Source organism: Coregonus lavaretus (genome assembly GCF_964263955.1).
Source record: "Coregonus lavaretus genome assembly, chromosome: 17".
Taxonomy (NCBI): domain Eukaryota; kingdom Metazoa; phylum Chordata; class Actinopteri; order Salmoniformes; family Salmonidae; genus Coregonus; species Coregonus lavaretus.
The window spans coordinates 46,369,067-46,382,016 of record NC_140004.1 but is presented as its reverse complement, the minus strand read 5'-3'; the positions used below and the strand labels follow the sequence as shown (position 1 = coordinate 46,382,016).

General features: G+C 44.8%; 1 protein-coding gene across 1 annotated transcript in view; it reads left to right on the top strand.

Annotated features, from left to right (window-relative positions):
* Nucleotides 1-8,995, top strand: part of LOC311145088 (phosphatidate cytidylyltransferase 1-like) — a gene marked incomplete at its 3' end in the record, with an annotated part of 71,217 nt that extends 62,222 nt beyond the window's left edge. The window contains exons 9-13 of the mRNA XM_084181265.1: nt 2,282-2,350; nt 2,583-2,735; nt 3,598-3,717; nt 3,882-3,985; nt 8,860-8,995. Of these exons, the coding sequence (XP_084037391.1) occupies nt 2,282-2,350; nt 2,583-2,735; nt 3,598-3,717; nt 3,882-3,985; nt 8,860-8,995 (582 nt within the window). The remainder of the gene's footprint in view (nt 1-2,281; nt 2,351-2,582; nt 2,736-3,597; nt 3,718-3,881; nt 3,986-8,859) is intronic.
* Between the last annotated feature and the right edge of the window lie 3,955 nt (nt 8,996-12,950).

The following is a 12,950-nucleotide window of genomic DNA, read 5'->3' as shown; positions in this document are numbered from 1 at the left end:
CATCCCTGTGTGAAGGACTGTGTCATCCCTGTGTGAAGGCCTGTCATCCCTGTGTGAAGGACTGTGTCATCCCTGTGTGAAGATCTGTGTCATCCCTGTGTGAAGTACTGTCATCCCTGTGTGAAGGACTGTGTCATCCCTGTGTGAAGGACTGTGTCATCCCTGTGTGAAGGACTGTGTCACCCCTGTGTGAAGGACTGTGTCACCCCTGTGTGAAGGACTGTGTCATCCCTGTGTGAAGATCTGTGTCATCCCTGTGTGAAGGACTGTCATCCCTGTGTGAAGGACTGTGTCATCCCTGTGTGAAGTACTGTGTCACCCCTGTGTGAAGGACTGTGTCATCCCTGTGTGAAGGACTGTGTCTCCCTGTGTGAAGGACTGTCATCCCTGTGTGAAGGACTGTGTCATCCCTGTGTGAAGGCCTGTGTCATCCCTGTGTGAAGGACTGTGTCATCCCTGTGTGAAGGACTGTGTCATCCCTGTGTGAAGGACTGTGTCATCCCTGTGTGAAGGCCTGTGTCATCCCTGTGTGAAGGACTGTGTCATCCCTGTGTGAAGGACTGTGTCATCCCTGTGTGAAGGACTGTGTCATCCCTGTGTGAAGGACTGTCATCCCTGTGTGAAGGACTGTGTCATCCCTGTGTCATCCCTGTGTGAAGGACTGTGTCATCCCTGTGTGAAGGACTGTCATCCCTGTGTGAAGGACTGTGTCATCCCTGTGTGAAGGCCTGTGTCATCCCTGTGTGAAGGCCTGTGTCATCCCTGTGTGAAGGCCTGTGTCATCCCTGTGTGAAGGCCTGTGTCATCCCTGTGTGAAGGACTGTGTCATCCCTGTGTGAAGGACTGTGTCATCCCTGTGTGAAGGCCTGTGTCATCCCTGTGTGAAGGACTGTCATCCCTGTGTGAAGGCCTGTGTCATCCCTGTGTGAAGGACTGTGTCATCCCTGTGTGAAGGACTGTGTCATCCCTGTGTGAAGGACTGTGTCATCCCTGTGTGAAGGACTGTGTCATCCCTGTGTCATCCCTGTGTGAAGGACTGTGTCATCCCTGTGTGAAGGACTGTGTCATCCCTGTGTGAAGTACTGTGCCATCCCTGTGTGAAGGACTGTGTCATCCCTGTGTGAAGGCCTGTGTCATCCCTGTGTGAAGGACTGTGTCATCCCTGTGTGAAGGCCTGTGTCATCCCTGTGTGAAGGACTGTGTCATCCCTGTGTGAAGGACTGTGTCATCCCTGTGTGAAGGCCTGTGTCATCCCTGTGTGAAGGCCTGTGTCATCCCTGTGTGAAGGCCTGTGTCATCCCTGTGTGAAGGCCTGTGTCATCCCTGTGTGAAGGACTGTGTCATCCCTGTGTGAAGGACTGTGTCATCCCTGTGTGAAGGACTGTGTCATCCCTGTGTGAAGGACTGTGTCATCCCTGTGTCATCCCTGTGTGAAGGACTGTGTCATCCCTGTGTGAAGGACTGTGTCATCCCTGTGTGAAGGACTGTGTCATCCCTGTGTGAAGTACTGTGTCATCCCTGTGTGAAGGACTGTGTCATCCCTGTGTGAAGGCCTGTGTCATCCCTGTGTGAAGGACTGTGTCATCCCTGTGTGAAGGCCTGTGTCATCCCTGTGTGAAGGACTGTGTCATCCCTGTGTGAAGGACTGTGTCATCCCTGTGTGAAGGACTGTGTCATCCCTGTGTGAAGGACTGTGTCATCCCTGTGTGAAGGCCTGTGTCATCCCTGTGTGAAGGCCTGTGTCATCCCTGTGTGAAGGCCTGTGTCATCCCTGTGTGAAGGACTGTGTCATCCCTGTGTGAAGGACTGTGTCATCCCTGTGTGAAGGACTGTGTCATCCCTGTGTGAAGGACTGTGTCATCCCTGTGTGAAGGACTGTCTCATCCCTGTGTGAAGGACTGTGTCATCCCTGTGTGAAGGACTGTGTCATCCCTGTGTGAAGGACTGTGTCATCCCTGTGTGAAGGACTGTCTCATCCCTGTGTGAAGGACTGTGTCATCCCTGTGTGAAGGACTGTCATCCCTGTGTGAAGGACTGTGTCATCCCTGTGTGAAGGCCTGTGTCATCCCTGTGTGAAGGACTGTGTCATCCCTGTGTAAAACACTGTTTCTGTATCTGTCTCCACTCAACTCTCAATTTAGTTTCTGTACTCCCAGTTCAGTAAGTGGATTCCCAATAAAAAAAAAACATTTATTGAATTTAAAAAGACTTCATAGAAAGAAATCAATAATTGGCATAACACACGTTACAAATTTAAAATGTGTATATATTTTTATTACAGCTGTCTCCTAAGAAGACGTGGGAGGGTTTCATAGGAGGGTTCTTCGGAACCCTGGTCTTTGGATTCATAGTGAGTAAAAGTAAATAAACGTGCTATGACAGGGGTAGTACTTTACATTACAGCGTGTAATAACATGGCTCCTCGTTACATTACAGCGTGTAATAACATGGCTCCTCGTTACATTACAGCGTGTAATAACATGGCTCCTCGTTACATTACAGCGTGTAATAACATGGCTCCTCGTTACATTACAGCGTGTAATAACATGGCTCCTCATTGTTCCCTGCTGCGTTTCCCCCAGCTGGCCTACCTGCTAGCTCAGTTCCAGTACTTTGTCTGTCCTGTGGAGTACAACAGTGAGACCAACCGCTTCACTGCGGAGTGTGAACCCTCAGACATCTTTGTGATGCACCAGTACACGTTGCCCTCCACTGTCCAGGACATCCTCACATGGGTAAGGAAAGGGTTGCAAAATTCCTGAAACATTCCCAAAATTCCCACATTTTCCCAGAAATCCCAGTTGAAGAATTCCAGTTTTGGAGGAGGAGTCCCTCGGCAGCTTATTCCCTGCTGGTCCCAGAAATCATCCAACTGGGAAAGCCAGGACATTTTGGGAAAGTTTTGAGGCCTATAGGTGCGTCTGGTTTTAGCCACCAGGGTTTAAAAGAATCTGATGTTAAGAGAATGTCAGCACCACTAGACTGAATGCTTTATGCTAAATCACAGCAATCCTGTCCCAATTATTATTAATTTTTTTGTCATTTAGCAGACGCTCTTATCCAGAGTGACTTACAGGAGCAATTAGGGTTAAGTGCCTTGCTCAAGGGCACATCGACCAGCTGTTTCACCTAGTCGGCTCGGGGATTAGAACCAGCGACCTTTCGGTTCCTGGCACAACGCTCTTAACCACTAAGTTACCTGGAGCCCTATTCCCTATGGGCTCTGGTCAACAGTAGTGCACTACGTAGGGAACAGGGTGCCATTTGGGGCGCATCCCTGCTCTGACAAGTAGTGAACAAGAATTCCAATATACGGTTTTCATGTGCTACTAGATGGCTGAGGCACTACTAGGTAGACGGGTCTGTTTACTGGTCTGGTGAGGGTGGGAGACCGAGAGAGGAGAGCCTGTTGTTGTTGTGTTTTAGACATGGTCAAATACTGAGTTGTATTTACTACGTTGTTCAAACATTTACTAATTAGCTGTTTACTAATTAGCTGGTGCCCAATACATAGTGGTACTTTGTTTTAGTGAATCCGATGGGAAACCCTAAACAACGTGTCTGTCTGTCTGTCTGTCTGTGTCTACGTCTCTACAGAAAACGGTGAACCTGTACCCATACCAGATCCACAGCGTGGCGCTCTCCACCTTCGGCTCTCTGATTGGTCCCTTTGGAGGATTCTTCGCCAGCGGCTTCAAACGAGCATTCAAGATCAAAGTGAGAACACACACACACACAGGCAGGCCACGTTTGGCTATGTTTGTTTATTTAGCTAAATATTTGTGCAGGATGATTTCCATTGATACCTTAAAGACACAATCTGTGATTTCTCTGTAATAACATCTCTCTCTGTAATAACTTCTCTCTCTCTCTCCTGTCAGGACTTTGCAGACACCATCCCTGGTCACGGAGGCATCATGGATCGCTTCGACTGTCAGTATCTGATGGCTACCTTCACTCACGTTTACATAGCCAGCTTCATCAGGTAAGGGTCGTCACATTAACATAGCCAGCTTCATCAGGTAAGGGTCGTCACATTAACATAGCCAGCTTCATCAGGGTAAGGGTCGTCACATTAACATAGCCAGCTTCATCAGGGTAAGGGTCGTCACATTAACACGGCCAGCTTCATCGGGTAAGGGTCGTCACATTAACATAGCCAGCTTCATCAGGGTAAGGGTCGTCACATTAACATAGCCAGCTTCATCAGGTAAGGGTCGTCACATTAACATGGCCAGCTTCATCAGGTAAGGGTCGTCACATTAACATAGCCAGCTTCATCGGGTAAGGGTCGTCACATTAACACAGCCAGCTTCATCGGGTAAGGGTCGTCAAATTAACACAGCCAGCTTCATCGGGTAAGGGTCGTCACATTAACACAGCCAGCTTCATCGGGTAAGGGTCGTCACATTAACACAGCCAGCTTCATCGGGAGGGGTCGTCACATTAACACAGCCAGCTTCATCGGGTAAGGGTCGTCACATTAACACAGCCAGCTTCATCGGGTAAGGGTCGTCACATTAACACGGCCAGCTTCATCGGGTAAGGGTCGTCACATTAACACAGCCAGCTTCATCGGGTAAGGGTCGTCACATTAACACGGCCAGCTTCATCGGGTAAGGGTCGTCACATTAACACGGCCAGCTTCATCGGGTAAGGGTCGTCACATTAACACGGCCAGCTTCATCGGGTAAGGGTCGTCACATTAACACAGCCAGCTTCATCGGGTAAGGGTCGTCACATTAACACAGCCATTAAAATAGGAGTAGGGAAAAACACTCTTTCTATAAGATGGCTGACTGTCCTGTGGTGTTGACTGGTCTCATTTTCATCTGTTCCTGGAGTCCCAACCCAGTAAGATGTTAACAATGAAACTGCCTGTCCCGTGGTTTGATAGGAGGTTAATGGTAGTTCAGAAAGAAAACGCCACGTAGAAATATGTTTAACCGTTTATTATGCAATGAATAATGCAAGTCTTGGCGATCTCTAGGCTCTGCTCCGTCAGGGTAGCTCACTGCTAAAGCAAAGCATCAATATAAAATAGCCTACAGGTAGTGATCTATACCAATCCCCCAAAACAGCAGAAGCCTACGCCAGCAGACTGTGTGGAGCTAGGCCCGAGCACTGTTTAAAGTAAACCTACCATCACAAGATGAATACTATGTGGTTATGTTAACCAAGTAGCGTACCGCCGGCTACCCTTACTTGAGGCAAGATGAGCTTCATTATGTCAGAACACAGCAGCATAGTGAGAAACATCTAGTTACACAGCAGCATAGAGAGAAACATCTAGTTACACAGCAGCATAGAGAGAGAAACATCTAGTTACACAGCAGCATAGAGAGAAACATCTAGTTACACAGCAGCATAGAGAGAGAAACATCTAGTTACACAGCAGCATAGAGAGAAACATCTAGTTACACAGCAGCATAGAGAGAGAAACATCTAGTTACACAGCAGCATAGAGAGAAACATCTAGTTACACAGCAGCATAGAGAGAAACATCTAGTTACACAGCAGCATAGAGAGAAACATCTAGTTACACAGCAGCATAGAGAGAGAAACATCTAGTTACACAGCAGCATAGAGAGAAACATCTAGTTACACAGCAGCATAGAGAGAAACATCTAGAAACACAGCAGCATAGAGAGAAACATCTAGTTACACAGCAGCATAGAGAGAGAAACATCTAGTTACACAGCAGCATAGAGAGAAACATCTAGTTACACAGCAGCATAGAGAGAAACATCTAGTTACACAGCAGCATAGAGAGAAACATCTAGTTACACAGCAGCATAGAGAGAAACATCTAGTTACACAGCAGCATAGAGAGAAACATCTAGTTACACAGCAGCATATAGAGAAACATCTAGAAACACAGCAGCATAGAGAGAAACATCTAGTTACACAGCAGCACAGAGAGAAACATCTAGTTACACAGCAGCACAGAGAGAAACATCTAGTTACACAGCAGCATAGAGAGAAACATCTAGTTACACAGCAGCATAGAGAGAAACATCTAGTTACACAGCAGCATAGAGAGAAACATCTAGTTACACAGCGGCATAGAGAGAAACATCTAGTTACACAGCAGCACAGAGAGAAACATCTAGTTACACAGCAGCATAGAGAGAAACATCTAGTTACACAGCAGCATAGAGAGAAACATCTAGTTACACAGCAGCATAGAGAGAAACATCTAGTTACACAGCAGCATAGAGAGAAACATCTAGTTACACAGCAGCATATAGAGAAACATCTAGAAACACAGCAGCATAGAGAGAAACATCTAGAAACACAGCAGCATAGAGAGAAACATCTAGAAACACAGCAGCATAGAGAGAAACATCTAGTTACACAGCAGCATAGAGAGAGAAACATCTAGTTACACAGCAGCATAGAGAGAAACATCTAGAAACACAGCAGCATAGAGAGAGAAACATCTAGAAACACAGCAGCATAGAGAGAAACATCTAGAAACACAGCAGCATAGAGAGAAACATCTAGTTACACAGCAGCATAGAGAGAAACATCTAGAAACACAGCAGCATAGAGAGAAACATCTAGAAACACAGCAGCATAGAGAGAAACATCTAGAAACACAGCAGCATAGAGAGAAACATCTAGAAACACAGCAGCATAGAGAGAAACATCTAGAAACACAGCAGCATAGAGAGAAACATCTAGAAACACAGCAGCATAGAGAGAAACATCTAGTTACACAGCAGCATAGAGAGAAACATCTAGAAACACAGCAGCATAGAGAGAAACATCTAGTTACACAGCAGCATAGAGAGAAACATCTAGAAACACAGCAGCATAGAGAGAAACATCTAGTTACACAGCAGCATAGAGAGAAACATCTAGTTACACAGCAGCATAGAGAGAAACATCTAGTTACACAGCAGCATAGAGAGAAACATCTAGTTACACAGCAGCATAGAGAGAAACATCTAGTTACACAGCAGCACAGAGAGAAACATCTAGTTACACAGCAGCATAGAGAGAAACATCTAGTTACACAGCAGCATAGAGAGAGAAACATCTAGAAACACAGCAGCATAGAGAGAAACATCTAGTTACACAGCAGCATAGAGAGAAACATCTAGTTACACAGCAGCATAGAGAGAAACATCTAGAAACACAGCAGCATAGAGAGAAACATCTAGAAACACAGCAGCATAGAGAGAAACATCTAGAAACACAGCAGAACAAGAAGCCAGTTCATAGTAGCAGTAGCATCAAGTGGCAGCAGGATCAGCAGACCCGGTCAGTTTAAATAGACAGCCAATAAGGTAGGTTGTGATTGATACTAACCTCCTAATTGATGCCATCTCAGCCTGAGGCGGGGCACTCTGGGTTTCCCTTCTGAACTGGCTCCACTTAATTTAGTTATTATGGCTGACCCTGCCCTGTGGTTTGATAGGTTATTGGTAGTTAGTTATTATGGCTGACCCTGCCCTGTGGTTTAATAGGTTATTGGTAGTTAGTTATTATGGCTGACCCTGCCCTGTGGTTTGATAGGTTATTGGTAGTTAGTTATTATGGCTGACCCTGCCCTGTGGTTTGATAGGTTATTGGTAGTTAGTTATTATGGCTGACCCTGCCCTGTGGTTTGATAGAAGGTTATTGGTAGTTAGTTATTATGGCTGACCCTGCCCTGTTGTTTGATAGAAGGTTATTGGTAGTTAGTTATTATGGCTGACCCTGCCCTGTGGTTTGATAGGTTATTGGTAGTTAGTTATTATGGCTGACCCTGCCCTGTGGTTTGATAGAAGGTTATTGGTAGTTAGTTATTATGGCTGACCCTGCCCTGTTGTTTGATAGAAGGTTATTGGTAGTTAGTTATTATGGCTGACCCTGCCCTGTGGTTTGATAGGTTATTGGTAGTTAGTTATTATGGCTGACCCTGTTATGTGCTGAGTGATTAACCGAAATGTCAGTTATTTTTAGGTTTTTTAACAACTAATTTACCGACATTTGTTCAGTTATTTGAATTCCATTTCGTTCAGTTTTTCTTCTGTGAGCTCAATGAGCACATCCCAGTTTCTCTAGAGATAATCACATCCCAGTTTCTCTAGAGATAATCACATCCCAGTTTCTCTAGAGATAATCACATCCCAGTTTCTCTAGAGATAATCACATCCAGCCCGAACTGTGCGATGTAGTTGGGAGTTGTAGTTTCCAACAGGCCAATATTCTACATAGTTTAGCGCAGAAAACGTGGTAATTAACTACAATAACCGTAATCTTTTGCGCGCCTGCTTGTCCGGTCTGTGTTTATTTTACGCCTGCTACATAAGGGACAGAAGAGAGGTGATACATAGAGAGCCGTTTCTTCAAGGTATCTCTACCTGAAAATACATGATCTAAGTGATTGATAGTTGGTATTCAGCAGTCATAAAAGTCTGCCTTATTTAATTTGAAGAACTACAAAATAGTGATTTAGTCAGACAGCAGCTCTGTAGAGATGAGATGATGACTTGGAATGAAATAATAAAGTCATCAAATAAAAAACATTTTATTAAAGTAAAGTAATGTGAATAACTGATAAGCAGTAATGGGCAGTCACTACCATCATGGGACTTTTATTTTATTCTGTGTTACAGCATTCAACCCACATAACGCATAGTGCATTTAATGTTTGCAAAAAATAAATCGAAATATAAAACGTGATTTATTTTTTAAATAATCAAACCAAAAACGGACCTCCAAAAAGCACTAATCACTCAGCACTAATGAGATGTGATGTTAACGAGATGTGATGTTAACGAGATGTGATGTTAACGAGATGTGATGTTAACGAGATGTGATGTTAACGAGATGTGATGTTAACGAGATGTGATGTCTATGTTCCAGGGGACCCAACCCCAGCAAGGTGTTACAGCAGCTGTTGGTCCTGCAGCCAAAGCAGCAGCTGAGCGTCTTCTTCACCATGAGAGACCGCCTGAGAGACAGGGGAATACTGCCCCCTGCTGCCACGGACCCCATGTAGCCCACACAAGCAAGAGAGAGTAGTGTGTCTGAGAGAAGTTGTCTTTGGCTGCTTGTGTGTGGCCTGCAACTTCTTCCAGACACGCATCTGCCCAGCGTCAGTTTTTTTCTTTTCTTGTTCTTTTAACCAGTCCTCATTACTGTGAACTAAGGTGTTACCCTTACAAATAACAACAACAATACTTTCAGACTTCACAGCTGCCGCTGGGACCTGCATGAGCACCAACAAACTACAGCAAGCAACCGTAATGCTACCAGGCTAACTAGCAGCAGTAACATTTTTAAAGACTTAAAGGCTGCGTTGCTCTGAAGAAACAAAATTGATCCTAGCTAAGAACACAGATGGTTTGTTTCATAACGTACTGTAAGGGACAGCGACTGGCCGGCGGTTTCCCTGTGGATGGATGGAGATTATTGCAGTGATTTCAGCCGAACTGAAGAGCAACAGCAGGCTCATATTCACTAGACACCAAAGCAAAGAAAACAGACCGAAACAGGGAGATCGAAACCGACCTGAATTTGTCCAATATGAAACGGCTGTTTTTCATTTTCCGTTTCCGTAATGTTTTGCTACGGTGTGCACAAATGAATACGTTTTTGGACGTATGTACGCTGCCCCAACATGTTGTCAAGATACTAAAACACATTTGACTTGGGCATGGTTGTTGTTTAATATGTAGGTATGATCTGTCTGTCTATATCAGAGATAATTGTCTTCACTTCAACATATACAAAAATAACGTCTAAAACATTTAGCATGTTCTTAAGTCCTGTCGTTCATTTCAGCTGAACTAGTTTAGGTTCTATTGACACTTGACCTCATGCTATAGATACAGTGGGGAAAAAGTATTTAGTCAGCCACCAATTGTGCAAGTTCTCCCACTTAAAAAGATGAGAGGCCTGTAAACGTCAACTATGACACAAAATGAGATTTTTTTTTCCAGAAAATCACATTGCAGGATTTTTAATGAAATTATTAGCAAATTATGGTGGAAAATAAGTATTTGGTCACCTACAAACAAGCAAGATTTCTGGCTCTCACAGACCTGTAACAACTTCTTTAAGAGGCTCCTCTGTCCTCCACTCGTTACCTGTATTAATGGCACCTGTTTGAACTTGTTATCAGTATAAAAGACACCTGTCCACAACCTCAAACAGTCACACTCCAAACTCCACTATGGCCAAGACCAAAGAGCTGTCAAAGGACACCAGAAACAATTGTAGACCTGCACCAGGCTGGGAAGACTGAATCTGCAATAGGTAAGCAGCTTTGTTTGAAGAAATAAACTGTGGGAGCAATTATTAGAAAATGGAAGACATACAAGACCACTGATAATCTCCCTCGATCTGGGGCTTCACGCAAGATCTCACCCCGTGGGGTCAAAATGATCACAAGAACGGTGAGAAAAAATCCCAGAACTACACGGGGGGACCTAGTGAATGACCTGCAGAGAGCTGGGACCAAAGTAACATAAGCCTACCATCAGTAACACACTACGCCGCCAGGGACTCAAATCCTGCAGTGCCAGACGTGTCCCCCTGCTTAAGCCAGTACATGTCCAGGCCCGTCTGAAGTTTGCTAGAGTGCATTTGGATGATCCAGAAGAGGATTGGGAGAATGTCATATGGTCAGATGAAACCAAAATATAACTTTTTGGTAAAAACAACTCGTCGTGTTTGGAGGACAAAGAAGGCTGAGTTGCATCCAAAGAACACCATACCTACTGTGAAGCATGGGGGTGGAAACATCATGCTTTGGGGCTGTTTTTCTGCAAAGGGACCAGGACGACTGATCCGTGTAAAGGAAAGAATGAATGGGGCCATGTATCGTGAGATTTTGAGTGAAAACCTCCTTCCATCAGCAAGGGCATTGAAGATGAAACGTGGCTGGGTCTTTCAGCATTACAATGATCCCAAACACACCACCCGGGCAACGAAGGAGTGGCTTCGTAAGAAGCATTTCAAGGTCCTGGAGTGGCCTAGCCAGTCTCCAGATCTCAACCCCATAGAAAATCTTTGGAGGGAGTTGAAAGTCCATGTTGCCCAGTGACAGCCCCAAAACATCACTGCTCTAGAGGAGATCTGCATGGAGGAATGGGCCAAAATACCAGCAACCGTGTGTGAACACCTTGTGAAGACTTACAGAAAACGTTTGACCTGTGTCATTGCCAACAAAGGGTATATAACAAAGTATTGAGAAACTTTTGTTATTGACCAAATACTTATTTTCCACCATAATTTGCAAATAAATTCATTAAAAATCCTACAATGTGATTTTCTGGAGAAATTTCTCATTTTGTCTGTCATAGTTGATGTGTACCTATGATGAAAATTACAGGCCTCTCATCTTTTTAAGTGGGAGAACTTGCACAATTGATGGCTGACTAAATACTTTTTTCCCCCACTGTATGTCTGTAGGTGTTGACACTTGACCTCATGCTATAGATATGTCTGTAGGTATTGACACTTGACCTCATGCTATAGATACAGTGAGGGAAAAAAGTATTTGATCCCCTGCTGATTTTGTACATTTGCCCACTGACAAAGAAATGATCAGTCTATAATTTTAATGGTAGGTTTATTTGAACAGTGAGAGACAGAATAACAACAACAAAATCCAGAAAAATGCATGTCAAAAATGTTATAAATTGATTTGCATTTTAAAGAGGGAAATATGTATTTGACCCCCTCTCAATCAAAGACTTCTGGCTCCCAGGTGTCTTTTATACAGGTAACGAGCTGAGATTAGGAGCACACTCTTAAAGGGAGTGCTCCTAATCTCAGCTTGTTACCTGTATAAAAGACACCTGTCCACAGAAGTAATCAATCAATCAGATTCCAAACTCTCCACCATGGCCAAGACCAAAGAGCTCTCCAAGGATGTCAGGGACAAGATTGTAGACCTAAACATGGCTGGAATGGGCTACAAGACTATCACCAAGCAGCTTGGTGAGACGGTGACAACAGTTGGTGCGATTATTCGCAAATGGAAGAAACACAAAAGAACTGTCAATCTCCCTCGGCCTGGGGCTCCATGCAAGATCTCACCTCGTGGAGTTGCAATGATCATGAGAACGGTGAGGAATCAGCCCAGAACTACACGGGAGGATCTTGTCAATGATCTCAAGGCAGCTGGGACCATAGTCCCCAAGAAAACAATTGGTAACACACTACGCCGTGAAGGACTGAAATCCTGCAGCGCCCGCAAGGTCCACCTGCTCAAGAAAGCACATATACAGGGCCGTCTGAAGTTTGCCAATGAACATCTGAATGATTCAGAGGAGAACTGTGTGAAAGTGTTGTGGTCAGATGAGACCAAAATGGAGCTCTTTGGCATCAACTCAACTCGCCGTGTTTGGAGGAGGAGGAATGCTGCCTATGACCCCAAGAACACCATCCCCACCGTCAAACATGGAGGTGGAAACATTATGCTTTGGGGGTGTTTTTCTGCTAAGGGGACAGGACAACTTCACCGCATCAAAGGGACGATGGACGGGGCCATGTACCGTCAAATCTTGGGTGAGAACCTCCTTCCCTCAGCCAGGGCATTGAAAATGGGTCGTGGATGGGTATTCCAGCATGACGATGACCCAAAACACACGGCCAAGGCAACAAAGGAGTGGCTCAAGAAGAAGCACATGAAGTTCCTGGAGTGGCCTAGCCAGTCTCCAGACCTTAATCCTATAGAACATCTGTGGAGGGAGCTGAAGGTTCAAGTTGCCAAACGTCAGCCTCGAAACCTTAATGACTTGGAGAAGATCTGCAAAGAGGAGTGGGACAAAATCCCTCCTGAGATGTGTGCAAACCTGGTGGCCAACTACAAGAAACGTCTGTGATTGCCAACAAGGGTTTTGCCACCAAGTACTAAGTCATGTTTTGCAGAGGGGTCAAATACTTATTTCCCTCATTAAAATGCAAATTAATTTATAAAAAAATTTGACATGCGTTTTTCTGGA